The sequence below is a fragment of the Cynocephalus volans genome, chromosome 7 (genome assembly GCF_027409185.1).
Source record: "Cynocephalus volans isolate mCynVol1 chromosome 7, mCynVol1.pri, whole genome shotgun sequence".
Lineage (NCBI taxonomy): Eukaryota > Metazoa > Chordata > Mammalia > Dermoptera > Cynocephalidae > Cynocephalus > Cynocephalus volans.
Window position 1 is genome coordinate 150056126 of NC_084466.1, and position 21648 is coordinate 150077773.

The window sequence follows — 21648 nt, forward strand, 5'->3', positions numbered from 1 at the left end:
GAGGAGAATGGGATTTCAACTGTCAGAGCCAGTAATAAGCATTGATGGATGTAGTTTTCACTGTTGCTTTTTGGCTTGCTCTGGAAGGCACTTGGTCGTGGTCAGCAGTGTCCACTGCTTGACCAGACAGGGAACGAGTCTTCTCTTGGGGACTGATAATGGTGAGTTCTCAAGCAAGTGCAGGTTGCGAGGAACTTGTTAGCTCTGGAGCAGAGGCTCACTGGGCATTTGCTGCTTACTTACCCCACCTGCCTTGAGGTCAGCCCACTCGGGCTGTCTCAGGGGGCCCAGGGACAGAGCCAAACCTTTACTCAGTGTAGGATTCAGAAGTGATCTGCTGCCTTCTCCGTCACTGTCTCCATTACATAAAAATTTTCCATGCAAGTAATTGCGGAATGGGGTAACAAGGAAGATAATAGGAGGAGATAATTGTGGATAAATCAGCTTGATTACACTCTTTCCCAAACTAGATTATCCAGATTTGCAGTGCTGTGCAAAATCTCAAAAGCCAATTAAGACCTTACAATAATGACTGCAGATTCTGGGGGAGTCCCTCTCCTAAGTCTAGCAGGTTTACCAACAGGTTGATAATGGCGAGAATAACTCTTCTGCTTCTGATTTGTTATGTTTCAGAGAGAGCGGCAGAGTTTTATCGCTATGCTTTTCAAGAAAGCAATTCTGCACCCAGATGGGAAGGCGACACTTTGTTGATTTGGCATATAGTGATTTAGACGCACCTCTGGTATTTTACAGTGGGATCATTCTGACTGGTAATGTTGCCAGTTGCACTGATTCGTTTCAAGACATGTTGATACCATTTATAAGATAACAAGTTAAAGGACCTTGGGAAATCATTTAAGGCTGAGAAGCAACTGTTGATTGATTTTGCAGCTTCCTGTTAGTTCTCTCTGACCAGTATTACTTGACCTTTAAACTCAGTTTCTTACTAGGCAAAATAACATTGTAGGATGGTGGTTATGTCTGAACGAAATAACTGACATTAAGTGCGTAATTCAGCACCTAGAATGTAGAAAAGCTTCCAAACTGTTGGATCCTTCATGGTTTGGGACGGGAGATTCTCAGCATTTAGAAGAAAGAAAACTCTGAAGTTGGCCAGTCCAGTTCCTCAACGAGAAAAGAAATGGAGAAAGCAAGAGTAAATGGCTTAAATTGCTGTAGCAGCTGAGCCAAGAATAGAACACAAGTGTCCTGGCTCCAGGTGTACGTGGCCACTTCCGACCTGGGCCTTGACTTGTTTCTGATGCCAACAGGAAACCCACAGCTGCCAACTCAAAGGCAACTGGAGATCCAAGACAGGAGGGGGAGTGAGAACTCAGGGATCCAGACGTTGATGGGAAAGGTCTGGAAGTCAGGGGCTCCCTGGGAGCAGACTTGGTCCCCACCAGAGAAGAGCCAAGTCTCAAGGTGGTCTTGGGTGGGGTGACATTGTCCATTGTCTGAGTGGAAGGAAGGGGAGCTTGAGGAAGAAAGAGAAAGCGAGCAGGGAGAGATCGACAACAGGAGAACAGGAGGGCAGTGTCTCAGGAGCCCAGGATCAACACCTGTCCCCTTTGAGTAGGGTCACAGTTTATGGAGCGTTTTCATGTTTATTAGCCAATTTGAGTCTCAAAAGAATTCCGCCATGTGGGTAGGATGTCAATGCATGCTGGATGAATGAGCAAATGCACGGATGATGAATACAAGCTGACATTTGTTAAGCCTGCTTACTACGCACCAGTCATCTCGTTTATAATCATTCTTTTACAGATGAGGAAACGGAGGCACATGGAAGTGAAGGGATTTGGCCAAGGTCACACCCAAGGAAGCATATATCAGAATCTGTGCTTTTCATTTCACTACCTTGCTGTACTGAAACTGCATGAATGAATGAAAGAACAAGTGAATGAGTTTCCATTTCACCGACAACAATGTAACAGCATTGAAGGGCGAGTGACTCTTCTACAATTACCGTGGAATCAGTGTTTGAGTCACAGCTACTTAGCTCTTTTGATCTCCAGTCCAACGTGCTGCTAACTAGCACCAGCCTGCATCCCCGTACTCCCTGGGCAGGCTCTGGGGCCTCCCACTGCCCCCTCCCCTGGGTCAAGTTGTACCACTGTCCCCACCCCCACCTCAGTGTGCTCCTGCCCCACATTTCCAAAAATGGGCTCAGTGGAAACAGCCCGGGATACGGTAGAAGTTGGAGTTTGAGTTTTGCTGCTTGGTAGCTGAATGTCCTTGGACAGGTCAAGAAACTTCTTTGAGTCTCAGTTTCTCTGGCAAATGAAGATCATGGTGCCACTTTTCACTTGTGAGGAGTGATTGAGAGAAGGTGTAAGGTGACCAGCAGGCTCCTGGCAGGTCGGAAGCACTCAGTAAATGATCCGCTGATCCCCACTCCCTTCCCGCCTCCTTCCCTTCCTCCCTCTCGATGCTCTGAAGGCGACATCTCATTTAGCGCGTGAATAAGGAGCAGTTCAGGCAATCTGTCGTGTATCAAACCCAGTTCTCAGTGACTGCCACGGTGCTGGTGTGGTTCCCTCACTTGGGACAGATAAGGAAGAGAGCAAAATCTTCAAACTGACCTTCCCCTGGGGAATCGGTGGTGGTAGTGGCAGAGGGGGACAGTTAGACACACAACTGCAGTGGATTAGGTTTAATAAACCATGTAGCAAATGAGCGTTCGGCACAGGCCAGGCTCCTTGAGGGTAGTCAGGCGCTCTTATCCACAGGGAGGCTGGCTCTATGGAGTGGGTCCAAGGGGTCCTGAGGACTTGAAATGCCCTCCGCTCCCAACCAACCAGCAAGCAGTCTGAGCAGCCACAAGAGGGGAGCAGAAATGTCACACTGCACAACCGGGATGGGAGTGGATCACAGAAAAAAATGGATATGGCAGCCTGCTGGGGACCTGGGGTGGTCATTTGCCTTGTTCAAAGTGGGCAGCTGCTTTTTGTTCCTTTGGCTGTTGTCATGGAGGGATGCAGACTTAGGGTTGCCAGGCCAAATTCCTTAACAGAAGCCATAAATTCAGACTTTGATGTAAGAGCTCCTGGTTTTTAAATATTGGCCATGAATTACATTTTTTATAATACCAAGCAGCCCAAACCAAATATGGCACCAGGCTGCATTCAGTCCAAAGACTGCCAGCTGCCAGCCTCTGATTAAAGATTCCATGTGGCAGAAGATTGGGTTTTTATTGAGACAGCTGACATGGATTTGTTTGTTCAGTCACTGATTCAACAAATATTTATTGAGCACCTACTACAAGCCAGCAGTGTTCTAAGTGCTAGAGATACAGCTCTGATCAAAAGCAGACAAGAATCCCAGCTGTCCTTTGGAGCTGGTGTTCTGCTGTGGTCCTTACATCCTGCCTGGGGCCACTGAATCTTTGTAGCAATGATGATGACCTGGCTATTCCCTGTCTTCTTAGGAAGATTGAAGTGAGCAGCTTAGTCTTAACCGTAGAGCCCCATTGTATCAACAGGCAGCTGTTGTGGTCCTTGACTCAGGTGCTGGACACTGGGGCCACAGAAATCAGCATGCAGGTGTCTCCAGCTGTCCAAGATCAAGCCCAGGTGCATAGTGTCTCCATTTGACTCTGCATTGAGGAGCTCAGGGTTTGCAGTGCAGGTGGCCATGAAAGCCCCTAGTGATGCAGCTGAAACTTTGGGGGGGAAAATGAGGGTCCCCTATCTGCTTAAAAGCCATAGGCCAGCTATTCCTCAGGGTAGAGGGGAAGCATCCGCCTTCCTCGGGGCTCAGCCGTGGAGCTGGCTGACATGCCGTGGGGTGCTGTGCCTCAGAGTCGTCCCACACTCATGTGTGACCTCACACTCTCATCTGGTCAGGGGCTGTCCCAAGGCCTTGGCCTTCTGATCTGTGGCTCTTCAGTCTCACACAGCCAACTCTTCTTAGCTGCCAGACCATTCTTGAAGAATACAGCCTTATTTCCTCCATGGAGGAAAGACAGGTCACAGAGAAATGGTCAGGGGCTTCGGGTCAGGACTGTGCTGATTCCTGGTTTCTCAAGGGGAGAGTGGGAGAGAGCAGCAGAAAGGCCAGATGCCACCTGTGCTGCCGCTCACTGGCACCAGGGGAATTCAGAGGTTACAAGGGAGGAAAATCTCAGAGACTTCACAGGCCCTTATTTAGGAACAACTGCTCTCTGGCTGGTGTATTTTAATTAAAATGACAGCTGAAAAGCCCCTTCAAATCAAGTTCTGTCTTCACTGTTTCCCCTTGAGTGTTGAGTGACATTCTCTTCTGCCCAGAGCTCCCAATGTCTGCTCAGTAGTATGTCCTGGGGTCTTGTTGTGCCCTGGCCCGGGATGTGTATGTAGAATGTTCCAGAGTGTTTTAGGTTCTAGCTAAATTTCTGAAGACTGAATGAATGAACATTTCACTGGACACTCTAGAGTGAAAGATTACTTGGAGACTGAGGTCTCTTTCCAAAGAAATACATACCTTTCCCCTTGACCATCTCTTAGTAGGTTTGTCTTTGGTGTGGCCTTTGCTTGCCTGTGTCTCAGACACAGACATGGAGATTGGTTCCTGTGCCAAATGTCATTTCCCATTGGGAAATTTGGCCCAGAGGGGAATTCAGTCCTGAAGATCTCTGGGCTGCTGGCCCTGCTGGGAGAGGGGACCCAGCTTGAACTGGGGCTGTGAGAAACCCTGAGAGCCAGTGGGAGATGGATTCTGCGGGTTCCCTGAGTCACAAGCTCAGTGGCCTGAGTTAATTGCCACTGGGGGGCCCACTTCCACCAACCCTTCATTACGCTAAGTTACTAGGCAGCTGCTTTCTGTCCTGTCAGCGTCTGAGCCAGGCTCTAGGGCACCTTTAACCTGAGGGTTATTTTATTTTATTTTATTGATTATGAATAGTCATGAGCTACAAAGCTGATTGTCACCCCTCGTGCCCAAGATGTGAAGGCCAGATCCATACTGACAGCATGCGTCTTACCACAAATTGTGTTTGTACTGCATGTCCCCCACCCAATTATCTCTGACCTCCCTCCCCCTCCCCCTTTCTCCCCACTCCGCTTTGTAGCCCAAAGTATGTTCTCTCCCTCTGCAAGTCCAACGCACTACTGTGGTCTTTCTCTCCTTCCGTCTTTCTCTCTTAGTTCCCACTTATGAGTGAGCACATGCGGTATTTATCCCTCTGTGCTTTGCTTATTTCACTCAACATAAATTCCTCCAAGCTCATCCATGTTGTTGCAAATGGGAGAATTTCATTCTTTTTTATGGCAAAGTATTATTTCATGGTGTATATATACCACAGTTTCCTTATCCAATCATCCATCAATGGACATTTAAGTTGGTTCCATATCTTGGCTTTTGTAAACAGAGCTGCAATGAACATGGGAGTGCAGGTATCCCTTTGACATGATGATTTCCATTCCTCTGGGTATACACCCAGAAGTGGGATTGCTGGATCATATGGAAGATCTATCTGTAGTTGTTTGAGAAACCTCCATACTGTTTTCCATAGTGGTTGTACTAATTTACAGTTCCACCAATAGTGTAGGAGTGTTCCCTTCTCTCCACACCCTTGCCAACATTTGTTATTCACTGTCTTTTTTATTATAGCCAGTGTAACTGGGGTGAGATGATATCTCAATGTGGTTTTAATTTGCATTTCCTTGATGACTAGTGATGTTGAGCATTTTTTTCATGTATCTGTTGGCCATTTGTATGTCTTCCTTTGAAAAATGTCTATTTGGCTCCTTTGCCCATTTTTTAAACTGGGTTATTTGTTTTTTTACAGTGTAATTGCTTGAGTTCCTTGTTTATTATGGATATTAGTCCCTTGTTCGATGCATAGTTAGCAAAAATTTTCTCCAACTCTGTAGGCTGTCATTTCACTCTGTTGATTGTTTCCTTTGCTGTGCAGAAGATTTTTAGTTTGTTGTAGTCCCATTTGTTTATTTTTTCTTTTGCTGCTTGTGCTTTTGGGCTCATGTTCATAAAATCTGTGCCCAGACCTAATTCCTTAAGTGTTTCACCTATATTTCCCCTTAGTAATTTTATAGTTTCAGGTCTTATACTTAAGTCTTTAATCCATTTTGAGTTGATTTTAGTATAGAGTGAGAGGTACATATCTAGTTTCATTCTTCTGCATATGGATATCCAGTTTTGCCAGCACCTTGAACCACAAACCACTACTGAAAGAAATTAAAGAAGAAAAAAAAGATGGAAAGATATTTCATGCTCTTGGATTGGAAGAATTAACATTGTGAAAATGTCTATACTACCCAAAGCAATCTACAGATTCAATGCAATCCCCTTCAAAATACCAAAAACATTCTTCACAGAAATGGAAAAAACAATCTTAACTTTCATATGGAACAATAAAAGACCTCAGATAGCCAAATCAATCCTGAGCAAAAAAAAAATAAAGCCAGTGGCATAACACTACCTGACTTCAAATTATACTACAAAGCTATTGTAACCCAAACAGTATGGTACTGGCATAAAAACAGACACTCAGATCAGTGCAGCAGAATTGAGAACCGAGAAATCACTCCTCAGGCTTGAAGTCATATGATGTTGAACAAAGGTAACCTGAAGGTTTTTGAAGGGGACTCATTGGGTGAAAGAGCTGACATCTTCCCAGTTTCTCTCTTTCTTTCTGTTTCTGATTTTCCTTTCCTGCCCTTCTTTCTTCTTTCTTATTTTTTTCATTAATCTTCACACTGGCACGGTTCACTGAAATACAGTGGAAGTTGCTTTGGCTGATAAAACACTTAATTTTGTAGTATTTCAATGGCCAATAAACAAAATCGTTTTACAAAACTTTTTGTTGTGGAAAATTTGAAACACCCTCCACCAATTATCAGCACTTTTATTTCATCTGTTTCCCTCCTTCCTTTTTTGGTGTAGTCTTTTAGAGCAGATCCCAGACATGGCATCATGTTATAGGTAAATACCTCATATGTAACTTTAACCAATAAATACTAAAAATAACAGCAACAACAACAACTTTTAAAAACCCTAAATGAATAAAAAACAAACAAAAAACAAAAACAAACCCCCCAACAATATTATTTGTAATACTTGATGAAATTAACAATACTTTCTTTGAATCAGGATACAAATAAGGTCTGTGTATTGTATTTAGTATGCAAATTTCTTAGAAATGATTTTTTTTTAATTTGGAAATTTTCAGGGACTAGTAGTGTTAATGTCACTTGCTGAGTGTCTCTTATGGGTCCTGACAATTATCCCAAGTCGTCACCACTTCCCAGCAGGGTGCTCTGCCCATTTCACAGATGAGGAGGGGGATTTAACAGCTCGCTTCAGGTTATGAGCCCCAACTGGACCCTGCTGTGTCAGCCTCTGCAGCCTGGATTTACACAGACCAGGATTTTCTGTTTGATTTTAGGCAACAAAAACATTTTCAGTCTTCTGTTGTTTACTGCCAAAGGGAAGGAATGCTCTGTAGAAATGTTTGAAAATAGTAGTACTTAATGTTTGGATTTCTGGGGTGATGCATATGGTTTCTGAACACCGAGTTTCTGCAAACTCTGCTTACATTTATGCCTAAGCCTTTGCAGGCATGTTTGAATGTGTTCTGCTGTTTCTATGAAGGAGAAGTGGTTTTGAACATGCTGTTGCTGCCGGGGACAGCTCCTGCAGGGAGGGAACATGTGTTGGGCATAGAAGCAGCAGCCTAGCTCCTTGCTAAGTCCATTCTGTGTGGCTTCACCATTTAATCCTCATCACAGCTCCCGAGGCAGGTGGCACTGTTGTCTCCATTCACAGAGGAGGCAACTAGGGCTCAGAGAGGATGTATGACTTGCCTAAGTTCACACAACCAGAAAGTGGCAAGAGTAGAACACAGGCTTTTCAGCTCCATAGCTCTGGCTGCTGAGCATTGTACTTTCATGGCCATGTGATCTGCTATGCTATCTCCCCAATTGTTGAGGTCCTGCTTCTAGGCTTTTCTATTCCAACGTTTTATCCTGAATTTTTTTTTTTTAAAGATGACTGGTAAGGGGATCTTAACCCTTGATTTGGTGTTGTCAGCATTACGCTCTCTCAAGTGAGCTAACCAGCCATCCCTATATAGGGATCCAAACCCTTGGCCTTGGTGTTTTCAGCACCACACTCCCCCAAGTGAGCCACAGGCCAGCCCTTCATCCTAAAAAATTTGAAATACACAGAAAGGTTGAAAGAATTGAATGATCCCTCATATACTCCATCTAGATTTAGTGATTGTTAACATTTTATCATATTTGCTTTATATCTGTATTTATGTATTTTTATATATTTTCTGAACTATCTGAAAGTAAGTTGCTCATATATCATGATCCTAAACCTAAATATTTCAACTGCTTCTCCTAAAAAGAAGGCATTCTTTTACATATCCATGTCAACTGCACTGAAAGAAATTAGTAGTAATTCTTTAATAGCACCTAAAATCCAATTTATTTTTCAGTCCCATAATTTCCCCAGTCATCCTCAAAGTTTCTTTTTAATGGCTTTTGATGTTTTTGACCCAGGATTTGGTCAGTGTGCATATATTGCATTTGGTTGTTTTGTCTCTATAATCTGGAACGTTCCTTCTAGCTTTATTCCTGGATTCATCTAATTGTTTGTTGAGGGTGTTTGACTTGTTCCTTTGCCTCTGTTAGGTCCAAAGGCTTGATGAGATTTGGGGTACATGTTTGGGAAGAAGGCTTCGTGGGGTACGTGTACTTCATGTTGCATTGAGGCAGGGTCAGGGACCACAAGTAGGGAATGTAAGCTAGTGTCATTTTTATCAACACTGAAGTAGCGTTGACATGAGCAGGTGCAGTCTTTGAGTCGGTGCCTTTGCTCCATCCTCACCGCCTATTCTTGATCCCCTCTCTGCCAGTCCCTCTGCCTTCACGCCTTGGGAGCTGGATAGATGGACGACATCGCCAGGCTTGGCCTCCCATTCTTGTCACCATCCCACCACTCACCCCATCCCACCCAGTGTGTTTCGGAGGGCGGAGCAGTGGAGTCCATGTCCTAATTGCCTTCTGCTTACCCTGCTGTTGAGGGAGGGATTCCGGCCCTGGGGTGATGGGGGTGGCCATACATGACCCCCAGCACTGGACAGGTGAGAACAACAGTAACTTACTTGTCACGTGTACTCACAGTCCAAGGCAGGAGGACACTGCATGCCATGCAGGGCCATGTGGGAGCAGAGGGAACAACCAGGGGCTGTGGGAGGTGGGCTTTGTAGTATCAAGAGGGTGGGGTGGCCCCTTGACTCCTGCAGGAGGATGTGATTGGCTTGTTTGAATAATTCTGTGGCTGGCAGGGAGCTGAAACCTGCTATTCAGGGAACTGTGCGGTAACTGTGCAGGAACCGTGCCTGGCCACCTCCTTAAGGATGGTTGTTTTGCCAGGGGATCCCCAGGAGCAGAGTGGGGAGGGGAACTTGTGGTTGGGACATTCAAAGCCATTCTGGTTCCAGATTTTGAGACAGGACATAATATTGGGTCTTAATTTTAGGCTTTACACTGCTACAATGTAACACCCTTGTAGAACACTCTCTTCATGTCAGCACCTTTCTAAGCTCTTCACGTGTGTTAACTCACTTAATGTTCTTACCAGACCTCTGCTGTAGGTACTGTTATCAGCATTACTTTACAGATAAGGAAACTGAGGCCCAAGAGGTGAAGTACTTTGCCCAAGATCACATGGCTGGTAAGGGATGAATGGCAATTCAACCCAGGCAGCTGCCCCCAGGGTTTGTGTCCCCACAGTTGGAAAGGGCATGAAATTTACAGTGAGGACATGAGGGTGTAAATCCTGTCTCTGCCCCAGGCTGGCACTCACACTTGCTAAGCATCAGTCTTTGCATCTACTGGGATGCTTATAACAGGGCAAGAGGGACCATCCCCAAGAGGAGGGTGGTGACTCCAGGAGCTGTTTCTTGTCAGGCCCAGGGCTCGTCTCATGGGCGCAATTCTCCCTATCCAGGTGAGGGGGCGGATTGTTTAATTAAATCAACAGCTGCAAAAGAAGCTGCTGTCTGAGTGACAGGTAGGAGGGAGTTGGTGGGAGCAGCTTTTTAAGATCCTCATTTCTCATCCCACTTCCCTTCCTGCACATTCTTTCTTTCCTTCCTTGCTTCTCCACAAACATCAAACTGCTCTCTGCAGGAATCTGATCTGTCATTCACACTGAGTGAGAACGGAGATCATCAACACGTTGCATTTCCTAAGAGTCAGAGTAGCCTTATAGACATCTCTATATCCCTAGTTGTGGCAAAGTCTGTCTCTTATTCAAACAATTACAGATGCTATTGAACTGGTGGGGAAAGTGTATGCATGTGTGTGTGCGTGTGTGTGTGTGTGCGTGTGTGTGTGTGTGTTCCTCGGCCTCCTTAAAATTCCAGTGTGTGCACTGAGGAATAGTGGACGCTGTGGCACATAAAGCGGTGAGGACTTAGGCAAGACACCCCACATCTTGTAGCCCCACTGCCCTCATTTCTAAAATGGGAGTAATGGTAGGTCCTGTCTTGTAGGGTTCTTACGAGTATTAAATAGTGTCATATTGGAAAGCTTGGCACAGGATGGTTCCAAACCCGGTGACTAGTCATGATCATGATTCTAACTGTGACCTTAGTTTTTGAGGATCGCCAACTCCCCCGGCTCAGAGTAAGACCTGTCAGAGGCGGTTTGCTGGTTCCCCGGCTCACAGACATGATCTGTCAGTAGGTTCTCTCCATAACCGCATCCTGCCCCCTCTGCCATTTCCAGGACTAATGAAAAATCTGGTACCCCTCCTTCCCGCCAAGAGCGGGGCGGCCCGCCTGTTCTGTTAACCACATCCGATGCCCACTTGTAAGCATTTTCCTCTCAGCCGGAAGAGGCCGACTAGAGAGGAAAAGTCAATAATGCAATTAAGAAACACTCTTTGCTTTTTGCTCTCGCTTGGAAAGCATTTTTTTATCATGCATCCTGTTTTTCTCTCCTTCTGATCTCAAGGGCTCTTCTGGCCCATTGTTTGCTCATAGAATGGCCAAGAGATGAGAAGTAGCAGCCGCCATTCTCCTGTCTGACCCGTCCCCCAACCTGCAACTTCACCGCCCTCCAGTGAGGCTTGAGGGTGGGAAGCCTCTGCAGACCTGGTGTGTTCACATTTGCAACAACAGCAGCCACCTTTTATCGAGGCTTTCAGGACCCCAGGCCCCTGTGCAGGCCCTAATATTTATTACTGCAAATAGAATATTCACAATAGCCCTGGGAGGTATGGCCATCCTGGGGGGCAGGGGGCAGACATGAAGTCTCAGAGAGGTTAAGTGACTTTTCTCAAGCCACCCAGCTGGCACATGCCAAAGCAGGGATTCGAACCAATGATCAGATTAAGTTATATTTCAGTATAGTCTTGTGTGATTTATGGTTGGCGGAAAGGGTGGAGAGGTCTATTGTTCAGTGCATGACTTTAAACCCCTCTGGAGTGTTAACCTATCTTGAAAAGGGCCTGTTACCAAGACACCCAGGCTAAGGATCATTGAGAAATCATCGAATCTCAATTTAGAAGATAATGGGGAGACTCAGAAGCTTTGAGAACTTGACTTTGAGTTAAAGAGGCACAGGGGACAATGGCGTCTCTGTCCCTCAGTCAGGGACTTACTGTCCCTGCTAGTGTGAAATTGAGATCGGTCATTCTTCTGGGTTCCCAACTTTGGGCAGAATCTCTCGCCACATTCAGCAAATGAATAGTGACAGATACATACCCTGGAACATCCCTAGAGAACAGGGTCCTCACAGGTGGCTCTGGGTGGGAGGCCATTTCATGAGTCTAACCACTGAGGCACCCTAACCTAGATGTCTCCTTAAAGCAGAGTGGGGTGGTGATCTTATGCATAGACAACATTCTGGTTCTGATGCCTATAACTAAAGACCTTGTCTCTCATTCCCCAACCAGTTATGACTCAGGGTCCTTTGAGTATAATCTCCAAAAGTGTGGGGACCATATTCTTACTCACCAGTGTTATAGAAGGGCACCTGGAACATCATAGACACTCAGTAAATGTTTGTTGAATGAATAAATCGGCAAATATGATAGTCCACTGTCTGTCCCCTGCTGCACCCTTCCTATACAACCAAGTCTGTATTTTAAGCTGCTTAAGTCAGGTTGAGCTGTGGAAACAGGACTAACCACCAGGAGTGTGGAAGTGTGTGTGTTTATGTGTGAGCACATGTGAGTGTAGTGTTTATCTGTCACTAGTCTAGATGCCAGCCCAGCTGGCACTAGTCTGGGGATCCTCCAAGGGGTGGAGCCATGTTCTTATTTGTTGCCAGGTTGGTAAAAGGCCTGAAGAGCCCCCAGTGGTGCCACATGTGCCCCTGGAATTGCATCCACTGCTTGTAGGTGAAGATTCAGGTGACCAAAGGAAGGGAGGCAGGTGCTGTTTTTGTTACTTAGTATGAAAGAGTAACTGGTAGCCTCGGTTTGCCCAGAGGGAAAAGGCGTTTGGTTTTCTGTTATGTTTTGCTTTGACTTCACTTCTACTTTAGAGTTTGGTCTGCTCTTTATAGTTTGTCAACATCAGATCCTCCCTTGCCTCTTTTCTATTTCAGTTGATTTTAGAGGATTCTCCCTGCATCTTAGAAAATTGCTTGCTTTTGCTTGCCTTCTGCTCACTTAAACTTGGGCTTGATGTGTGTGTGTGTGTGTTTATGCATGTTGTGTGTATGTGTGAGATATGTAGTTAAGAATCCTGTCTAAGGAGGACTTAAGCGTCTACATTATGCATGAATTATGCGTGAATGAAAGACCAAATTGCTTGGTATAAGGTTAGAATTATATCTTTTCTAAGTTCTTCCAACTGTGTAATGAGAAAACTAAGAAGAAAACATATAACAATGCCCCCACTTTGCAAGGAGAAATTAAGATACACATAGATTAAGGGAATCATTCAATTCAAATAGCAAAGAAATAGAAGCATGTCTTGAATTAAAATCCAACAGCAAGTTACCTAACTTTGGACAGTTACAATTTTCATGAAAGAGGGCAATATTTTTACTTTAGTAGTAACTGTGCTATTCACATAGAAACGTTTGGCCTACATGGTTTAAATATTTTATTTTTAGTTTGAATTCTTATTAGGTGAAATGATGTTGACACTAGTTAAAATTTAGCAAGTGGTTATAATGAAGGCAGAAGCCCAGTTATTTTGAATTTAGACTGGAATGCCCTGCTGAATCAGTTTATTTTTATTTATTTATTTATTTGTTTTTGAGAAATGAGTTTTGAGCTTGATTTCAATCTCCCATAACAAAGTCTGTCAAAGAAAATGAATGATAGTTACATATTTAACAAGCTACACAACATATAAAGATTATTATACCCTAAAAGAATTATGTAAAGTTAATGTTTGATTAAAATATTTACATCAGTGGTGCTTTGTAGACTGCTTAATGGTCTTTTTGCTTTTTATTTTTTTGATTCTTTAAAAAGATCAATAAAATTTGCAAACCTTTATCTAGACTGACCAAGAAAAAAAAGAGAGAAGACAGAAATTACTAAACTCAGAAATACAGCAGGGGCATGGTAGAACAGTTGCTTCTTCTGTTACGCTGGAGTGGGCTTTGAGGAGAGAGATGTCCTCTACATTTTCTAGTCTCTGCTGGTGACTCTCCTTGTCTCACTGTAGTTGGGTGTCTGGTGGGCCACCTGCATGGTGGCTGTGGCTACTGCTGTGGTGTTGAGCCGCTTTTGCAGCAGCTCTGGCCGTGGCAGTGGCTGTGGTGGGCCACCCACAAGGAAATGTTTTTGGCACGCTCTTTGCCTGTTTCCCAGTGGGGGATGCTGCCCTCAGCTCCTGTCTAGGACCCCAGGCGTGCTCTATGTCTTGCCTGCATGTCCAGGCGGAGGGAGCTGGACCTTGGCTCCTCCTCTGAATCAGTTTATTGGAAACAGTGAAGAGACTATTGCTTTCACACCAATGCAGTTTCATTAAATCGCATTTTTTCTTTGAAATAATTAAGAAATGACACCTTGTGATCTTTTGGGTTTCCATGCCTCCTTCTCACACAGGGATCTTCCTTTCTGTGAAACCTGATAAAGTTTTAGGAGTCTTACTGCACTCTTAAGCACATCCTGATATACAATAGATAACTGGGGCAGTTACCCACTTACTTTGAGTACAGAAGACCCGAGGTATGGGCATGGTCAGCTCTTCTCTTCTTAGCAGAGGCTCTGCAGAGACAGGGCAGTGACACTCACAGTGAGGTCAACAAGTCAGATCCTCATCCCTGGAGGGGCTTTGTGTCCGTGGATCTGCCAGAGCCTTTTGGACATTAAGATATTTTTATCTGCCCTGTATTTATTGGAATTAAAAAATAAACTAAATGGTTTTACACACCTCCCAGTGCTTCAAGAGTTGCCGCACCTTCTTCAGCCTTTTCTTGAAAACTCAAGGACACACGTCATCATACTGGCCAGGAATATGCTGACTCTCGTAGGAGTTATTAAGGCTGGTGGGGCTATTTTCTTTACACCAAGTGGCCCCAGATTGCTGTGCTTTTGAGTTTTCATTTTTGTTTTTTGTTTATTTTTCTCCTCCTATGACACAATGGTGCTTGAGATAATTTTAGAGGCTTTGCAAGGTGGGTTTAGACTGAACATGGACGTGACCTCCCTGACACCACAGTGTTGGAGAAGGTTCGTTTGCCCTGTCCAGTTCTCTTTCCATCCTTTCCATCTTGCATGGGAAGGTCTTGCTGGACTCACCTTCTTTGGCCCCCTCAGAGAGGGCAGGCCTCTGCTCAGAGGCAACAGCTGCAGAGTAGGGTTACTAACATGCTCTGTTTCCATTCTGTGTATTTTGATGCTTACCATCTGTTTATGGAAGAAATGCTGATTTTATAATTGAAGAGTGACATGAAGTTTCTTCTAAAATAACATGGTTTAGTTTACAAAGAGATTCAGTCTAAAGAAATGCACCAGTACAGGTGATGGGGAGGATAAGGCAAAATCAGCTGACTTGGTTCTTAAATGGCTGTAGTTGGGAAACACTGGCTTTCCCCAAGAGCACTGTGCTGTAAACCTTAGTGTGTACAGGAATCACCTGGGGATCTTGTTAAATGCAGATTCTGATTCACCAGGTCTGGGGTGGGGTCAGAAATTCTGCATTTTTGTCAAGCTCTCAGATGATGGATGCTCATACCCTGGCCTCTCATGACTCATCGCATCACTGGGAAGCCTGCTGGAGAGGCCAGCTCTCAGGCTGTTCCTGGACCTGCTGTATCTGGGTCTGCAGTCACCAGACCCCCACGTGATTCTCAGACACATTCAAGTTTGGGAACCGCTGATCTAACACACTGCTGGAGACCACATCTTCACTCCTTACCCCACAGCACGGGTCCCATTTCTTGGTTTCCACACCACTTCCAAAGGGTTTGTGGAAGGGTGTTTCCAGGCCTGGGCATCCCCTCTCTTACGAACACCTGTAATGTCTCCAGGGCTTTCAGTTTCATCATGTGCCCACCTCTGCCCCTGTTCGCTTTCTTAAGACTTGGGTCCTTTGCATAGCTGCCTTACCATCTGGATTTTCTGAGGCAGACGCCGGTAGCTGGAGCGTGGCTAGAGAAAGGACATTTATCTTTCTTGGTACTGCTGCTCCCAGAGGATATAATTTGCTTGATAGATGTGTTCTGGCTGCAGCTACTTGGAGTGGAATGAGGGATTGTGCAAGAGTCTGGGTGCAGGAGGCTTTAGAAAAATTGCCGTGAGGATAGTCAAACCTGGGAGACAGACACGGCGTGGAGAGAGGGTGCTTGGCGGTGTGTCTCATTCCCCGGCCCTGTGGCTGGCTGTGTGGGAGGAAATGGGAATCAGGGTTCTGGAGGCTTTGAGAGTGGGAGCTGTATGACCATTGCAGTGTTAATAACATCCTCTGGGTGGCAAATTGCATTTCAGAGGTGGCTGCAGCCATAACCTTCATCTACCTGCTTTTCTGTAGAGGACCTTGCCACCCCCCAGCCAGGAGGTAGAGTCAATTTAGTCAATTCCCCTCCCTTGAACTTGGGCTGACCTTAAGCTCGCTCCTAACAAACAGGAGATGGTGGAAATGACACTACATGACTTCTGAGGCTAAGTTGGAAAAAGCCACTCAGCTTCTGCCTGGTACTTTTGGGACACCCATTCTGGTGAAGCCGGCAGCCATGAAGAACGCTGCATACCCTGTGAGCGCCGTGCTGGAGAGGCACGTGAACTTGCTCTGGGTGACAGCTCCAGCTGAGCTCCCAGCCAACAGCCAGTGTCAGCAGCTGGCCAGGTGAGTGGCCATCCGGATGGCAGCCCAGTCGAGGCTTCAGATGACTGCAGCCCCAGCCAGTGTCTGACTCCTGTGACCACACAAGACATACTTAGAACTGCCTAGCCAAACCCCTCTCAATTTCCTGATCTACAAAATCAAGAGCAAAATAAAGTGTTCTGGGGTAATCTGTTATGCAGCCATAGTAACTGGAGTATTCTGGAAGCTTCAGTTACCACAGTAGGTTATTCTTAAAAAACATCTTTCAAACAAAATTCATTTTTTTTCCCCGTTCATTTAAAATGTTTAAAAAACACTTGGGAGCAGGGAGTAGGTAGTCATAAAATCAAACAAATAAACCAAATCTTGAAAGCTGTCTAGTAAAAACATGCATGTGTAGGCTAGGGTAAAACGATAATGGTAACAAATACTAGTTTCTGTTCATGTTCTGTTAGGCATACTACGTACGTTCTTTCATTTAATTTTCATTCCAACTCTGTAAATGTGCCCATTTAATAGATGAGGAAACTGAGGCTTAGGGATGTTAAGGGACTTACCGAGAGCTGGGAATTTAATACTGATGGGTCTGACTATAGAGCCTGTCCTGTAGCAGTTGGAAGAGTTGTTAATGAGGAGAGTTAAATCACTGAGTCTCCTCTCCTTGGGGACAAGGGTGAGGGACTATTAGGGATGATTTAGTTCAGTGCTAGGGACTCAGCCATCAGGGCCAACTGGGGAGTGTTTTAAAATCCATATTGCCAGGCCCTATCCATATGGAGTCTGTAGGTCTGGGGTGGGGTGCTTTCCAGAAGGTTCTGACCTATTTCCAGTTGAAGCCTCTGATTTAGCCCAACCTCCCCTGTTGCAGGTGAGGACACTGAGGCCCCTTGAGAAGTGGCTTGTTCTGTAGCACAGTTCAGCTTAATGGGAGAGCTGGGGCAGAGAGCAGGTTTCCTGATGCTCAGATGCGGTATTCCTCATGCCTGCTGTTGGAGGAAGTTTGGAGGGCCATTAGCAGAAGTTACTTGCATACCCGTGCAGGGATCTCAGTGAGCTTACGTAAGATTCTGCAATAGAAGTGTTCTGAGTTTGGGGCTGGTGATGAGCTGGCTGGCTTTTGTGATGATGGCACTGCAGGGGCCCATTTGGTCATCGGCAAATGTTGCCAAGTGACTCCCATGTGCCAGGTAGCGGCTCTGGGGCACAGTGCTCAGCGGATCAGTCATGGCACCGCTTCTTCCTGGAATTACATAAACATACAGACTTTAGGACTTAAAACCTCACAGTAGGAGGCAGGGAGAAGAAAGAAGGGAAGGAAGGAGGGAGAGACAGGTATAAAGAGAGTCGCAAAAGACAGGTTGAATTGTAAGATGAGACGCACAATAAAATTGCGTGCGAGGCCGATCAAGTTGAGAATATTACCATGACAGCTGTTCGAGGTCCCAAAAAGACATTAAACTCTGCAGTCTCTGAACTTCTACAGTGGCCCAGGCATCCTGGTGGGCTGAGGTCACAGCCCTGGGATGGCCGCTTCCCTCCACGTCCGCAGCGTAGCTGAAGATCCAAACAGATCATGATTGTACAACGTCCTGAGTCTAGGATAGAAACCAAGTCTGTGAGGCCGCTGATTCTGTCTGGAGACTGGGACAGCTTCAGGATGACCCACTGCCCTGATTTGCCCAAGACTGAGGGGTTTCCTGGGTACTGGGCTTTCAGAGTTAAAAAAGTCGTGGGCAAAGTGGGATTGCTGGCCACCCTAGATGGTTTCCTAGAGGAGGAGACAGCTTACCTCCTCCACCCCTGCCCTCCTGCCCTGTGATTCTCATCTTGTTTCATGGTACCCTTTACCCTGAAACCCAAGCTAGAAGCCTTGGAAGGGGCTTCAGTCACTCCTACCTGCCCACCGGCGTGTTCTTCCATGCCATCTTTTTCTTCTCCATTCTGCAAGCATCTCTGGCCAGGACAACTGCTATAACCCCCAAACCACCTCTCGCCTTCCCTTCTCTGCTGTGCTCCGTGTCCCATCCTCACCACTGCCAGGGCCACCTTTAAATTGGAATTCCCACCCCACTCTTCTCTGCTGAATCTCTCATGGGCTCAAAATCAAAATTCCTTAGCCTGGCACTCAAAGCCCCAAATGACCCTGCCCCTTTTGCTCTCTCCAGTTGTGTCTGAAGCTATGCTGAACTGAGTCCATCAGCTAGAGATTGGCTGGAGAGCTGGGACGTGATCTGATGGCTGAGATCTGAAAAAGCAAACTCATGCAACCTCTATCTCCCTCTTCCCTACAGTTTTTCTCTTGGTGGTGGTTGTTTTCCAATGTCCAATCAGTGAATACACAACACGGCAGCTGAGTGTTGTGGGTTCTCGGGGTGAGAGTGAGATCCGGGAGGGTGAAGAGATGAAGGGGTAGGAAGCTTAAAGCTGTCATGTCAGCAGCCCCAGAACACACCACACTCCTCCTCTCCCTTCCTTCTTTCCTCTCCTCTGCATTTCTCTCTGGTTCCAACCTTCTATCATCTCTTGGAAGCTTTTCCCTCTCACTCTGCCCCCTAGTGGTGGCGGTGGCACCATGGCGCCATCAGGGTAACATGGAGGGATAGAAGTGGACAGTTCTTGCCTCGGTGGGCCAGTGGCTCCCTCACTTTTGTTCCCACTCGCGCCCATTTTGTTCCCAGAGACTGTGCTGCTGGGCTAGGCTTGCCCACTCTGAGCCGCTGTTCTGCACACCAGCTTCCAGTTCACTTTGGAACTCCAAGTTCTAAGGATCTTTGTAGGTCAGCTTCACAGCTGTTCCCTCATGTCCAGAGTTGGTTCTTGCTGGCAGGTGGTGATAGAAGATTCCACAAAGTCTCAGGGATCTTTCAGTCATTTCCCAGTGGGAACCAGCTGAGAACCATCAGCAGTGGCTGCCTATTTCCCCCCTTTCCTGCAAGGCTGGGTTTCTCCCTGAGATAGGAGTGGCCCCTTTGGGAACTGTCTGCGGCTGCAGAATGCTCAGCTTTCATGCACTTTTCTTTGTTTTGTTTCAGTTTTACAGAGTTTTTGGATCCATTCCAGAGAGTCATCCAGCCAGAAGAGATCTGGCTCTATAAAAATCCTTTGGTGCAATCAGACAACATACCTACCCGCCTCATGTTTGTAAGTACCATGATTTCATGGCTGATTCGACTCTCTTCCAAGTATGGACCACATGGGTTTTTGTCTTTATTTTTCCTAACCCTGCTGAAGATGGGAGGGAGCCTGAAAGAAAGAGAAGGGGAGCAGCCCGTTAAATTAAAATTCAATTTCAGATCTTGATGGGAGCTGTTTCGTCATGTGAGAAGTAGTAATTGTCCAACATGATGGAAAGAGAGGGCCCAAGTTGTTTCCAAATATTAACAGTAAAGGAAGAGTAGAAGTCAGTGACAAGAGTTTCCTGTTCCCTCTCTTTTTAGGATGAGCCTGGATTTTGCCAAACTAAGGCACCACAGATAGCTCTCTTAACCAATTTTCTGGTTTTAGCTGGTAAGTTGTTGACCACTGATAAGACCACCTTTTGGCTCAACCTTTGAATAGCGTCTTGTGTTTCTCTCCTGGTATAAATGGCCAAGCACCCAAATAGCTGGTGGATGTACTGGGATTCTCTCTACCACCTCACCCTGCCGCATGGCAATTACAACCTTTTATGCTGCGTGTCCTATGTGCCGGGCACTTTGCTGAGAGCTTAAGGAAGGATTATCTTAATTGGTTACACCCAACATCCCGGTTAGGAAGATGTCATTATTGTGCACATTTAGCAGGTGCAGGACTGCATTCCAAGAGAGAGGGAATTTTCCTGAAGTCACACAGCTAGGGAGCTGCAGCTCCAGATCCAAGAAGCCAGCTCTGGAGCTCTGCTCTCAGCCAGGAGGCTAGTCTGTAGGTTTGGGAACAGAGTGTCTGGGATTCCTTGCTGATGCTAATTAACCCCTGGAGAATTGCCATCAAGCCTTTTTGTAGCAGAGGAAATATTTAAGCTCCCCTTTATTATGGAACAATAGCATAACTTTTGGATGGGCAGCCTTGTAGCTTGAAGGTTATTCCTGTTGACCTGCCTGTGATTTGTGCCTCTGGGAACTGAGGTTACACTAGGAATATTTTTGCATTTTTAAAGAAGTCCTTCTGATTTTATAGGGGAAATCTTGTTAATTAGTGATGATTGGAAAGATTTTTGTGTCTGTAAATTCTCCGAGATGCCCATAACAGCTCATGAGCATTAAAGTATTGTTATAATTGATTTTTAATAATTACTTTTCTGTTGGAAAATAAACTGGATTTCTGTAACTCTCAGGGGAATTAAAAAATTAGGGTGGTTGTGAATAGGGCATTCCTGAATTAAAATCAGACGTTTTTCATTTCCGCTGTAACTCAAATCTTTTATAGATCCTAGAAATAAAGGAATCAGTGTTGCTTTGCCCCCCATGAACTTGTCATCCCACTTCCCCTGGGTGACGGAGCCACAAAGGATTACTCAAAGCTCATCTCTTCTGAGCTGTGAGAGACCCCGAAGTGGTTAATCTCCCCTGGAACCCTCAAGTGAGAGGCATCCCTTCCTTGGGAAATTAACCCCAAATTGGGGTTCTCTTCCTGCATTTATTCTCCAGACCAGGAAGTTACAGGAAGAGAACATAGGTGGGGTTATAGTTTAACAATATAGGCTGGTAGCTTTCAGTGAAACAAGTCAGATGACATTCCAGTAAGGCTATCAACAAAAGCTTGATCTTAGCAAACATTCCTTCTTACAGCAACTTCTCAGTATCTTTACATAACAATCAGTAACTAGTCTGTCCTTGAGCCAGGAACCTTGCTGTGCCACAAATCTTTATCTTACACCAGAGACTTTATAGCCTTAGGAAAATTTCCAGTCCTCCACAAGATCAATATTTGAAACTGCAAGGCTTTGGAAAACCAGGCCCTGTGAAGTATATTTGCTTTAAGAATCCTCTACATCTCCCCCCCATTTTATTTATTTAAAAGAAAAATCAAAAGCTGTAGATCAGGTTGGCCCAGTTAAGACAAAAGCATTTAAAGCAAAGTTGTTATCATTTAGCATGGCAGGTCCTTTTAATTTACTTCAGGTGAGGACTGAGGATGTCATCGTCTCTCAGGGTGGCTGCAGCAGTATCTCTCCAGGTGCTGTGAATTGGGTGTAGTTGCCAGTTGTTGAAACTCCAAAAAGGGATTCTGCTCCATATAACAATTGATTCTGAGTCCAGAGAGTTTGTTAATGTTAAACTGTCCAGGACATTATTGTTTCCAAAACATCTAGTCTTTTAAAAAATTTTTGATCAATTACAAGTCTTTTAGGAACAGGATGTCTCATTCAAGTTACAAACACCCTCTTTAAGACCAGGAAAATTTAGAGAACTGCTTTTGTA

The 21648-nt window shown here is 45.4% G+C and overlaps 1 protein-coding gene across 1 annotated transcript in view; it reads left to right on the top strand.

The window, feature by feature from the left end:
• The window catches only part of PLPP4 (phospholipid phosphatase 4), a 130729-nt gene that overhangs the window by 28351 nt on the left and 80730 nt on the right, over positions 1-21648 (top strand). The window contains exon 2 of the mRNA XM_063103109.1: positions 19282-19390. Within this exon, the coding sequence (XP_062959179.1) occupies positions 19282-19390 (109 nt within the window). The remainder of the gene's footprint in view (positions 1-19281; positions 19391-21648) is intronic.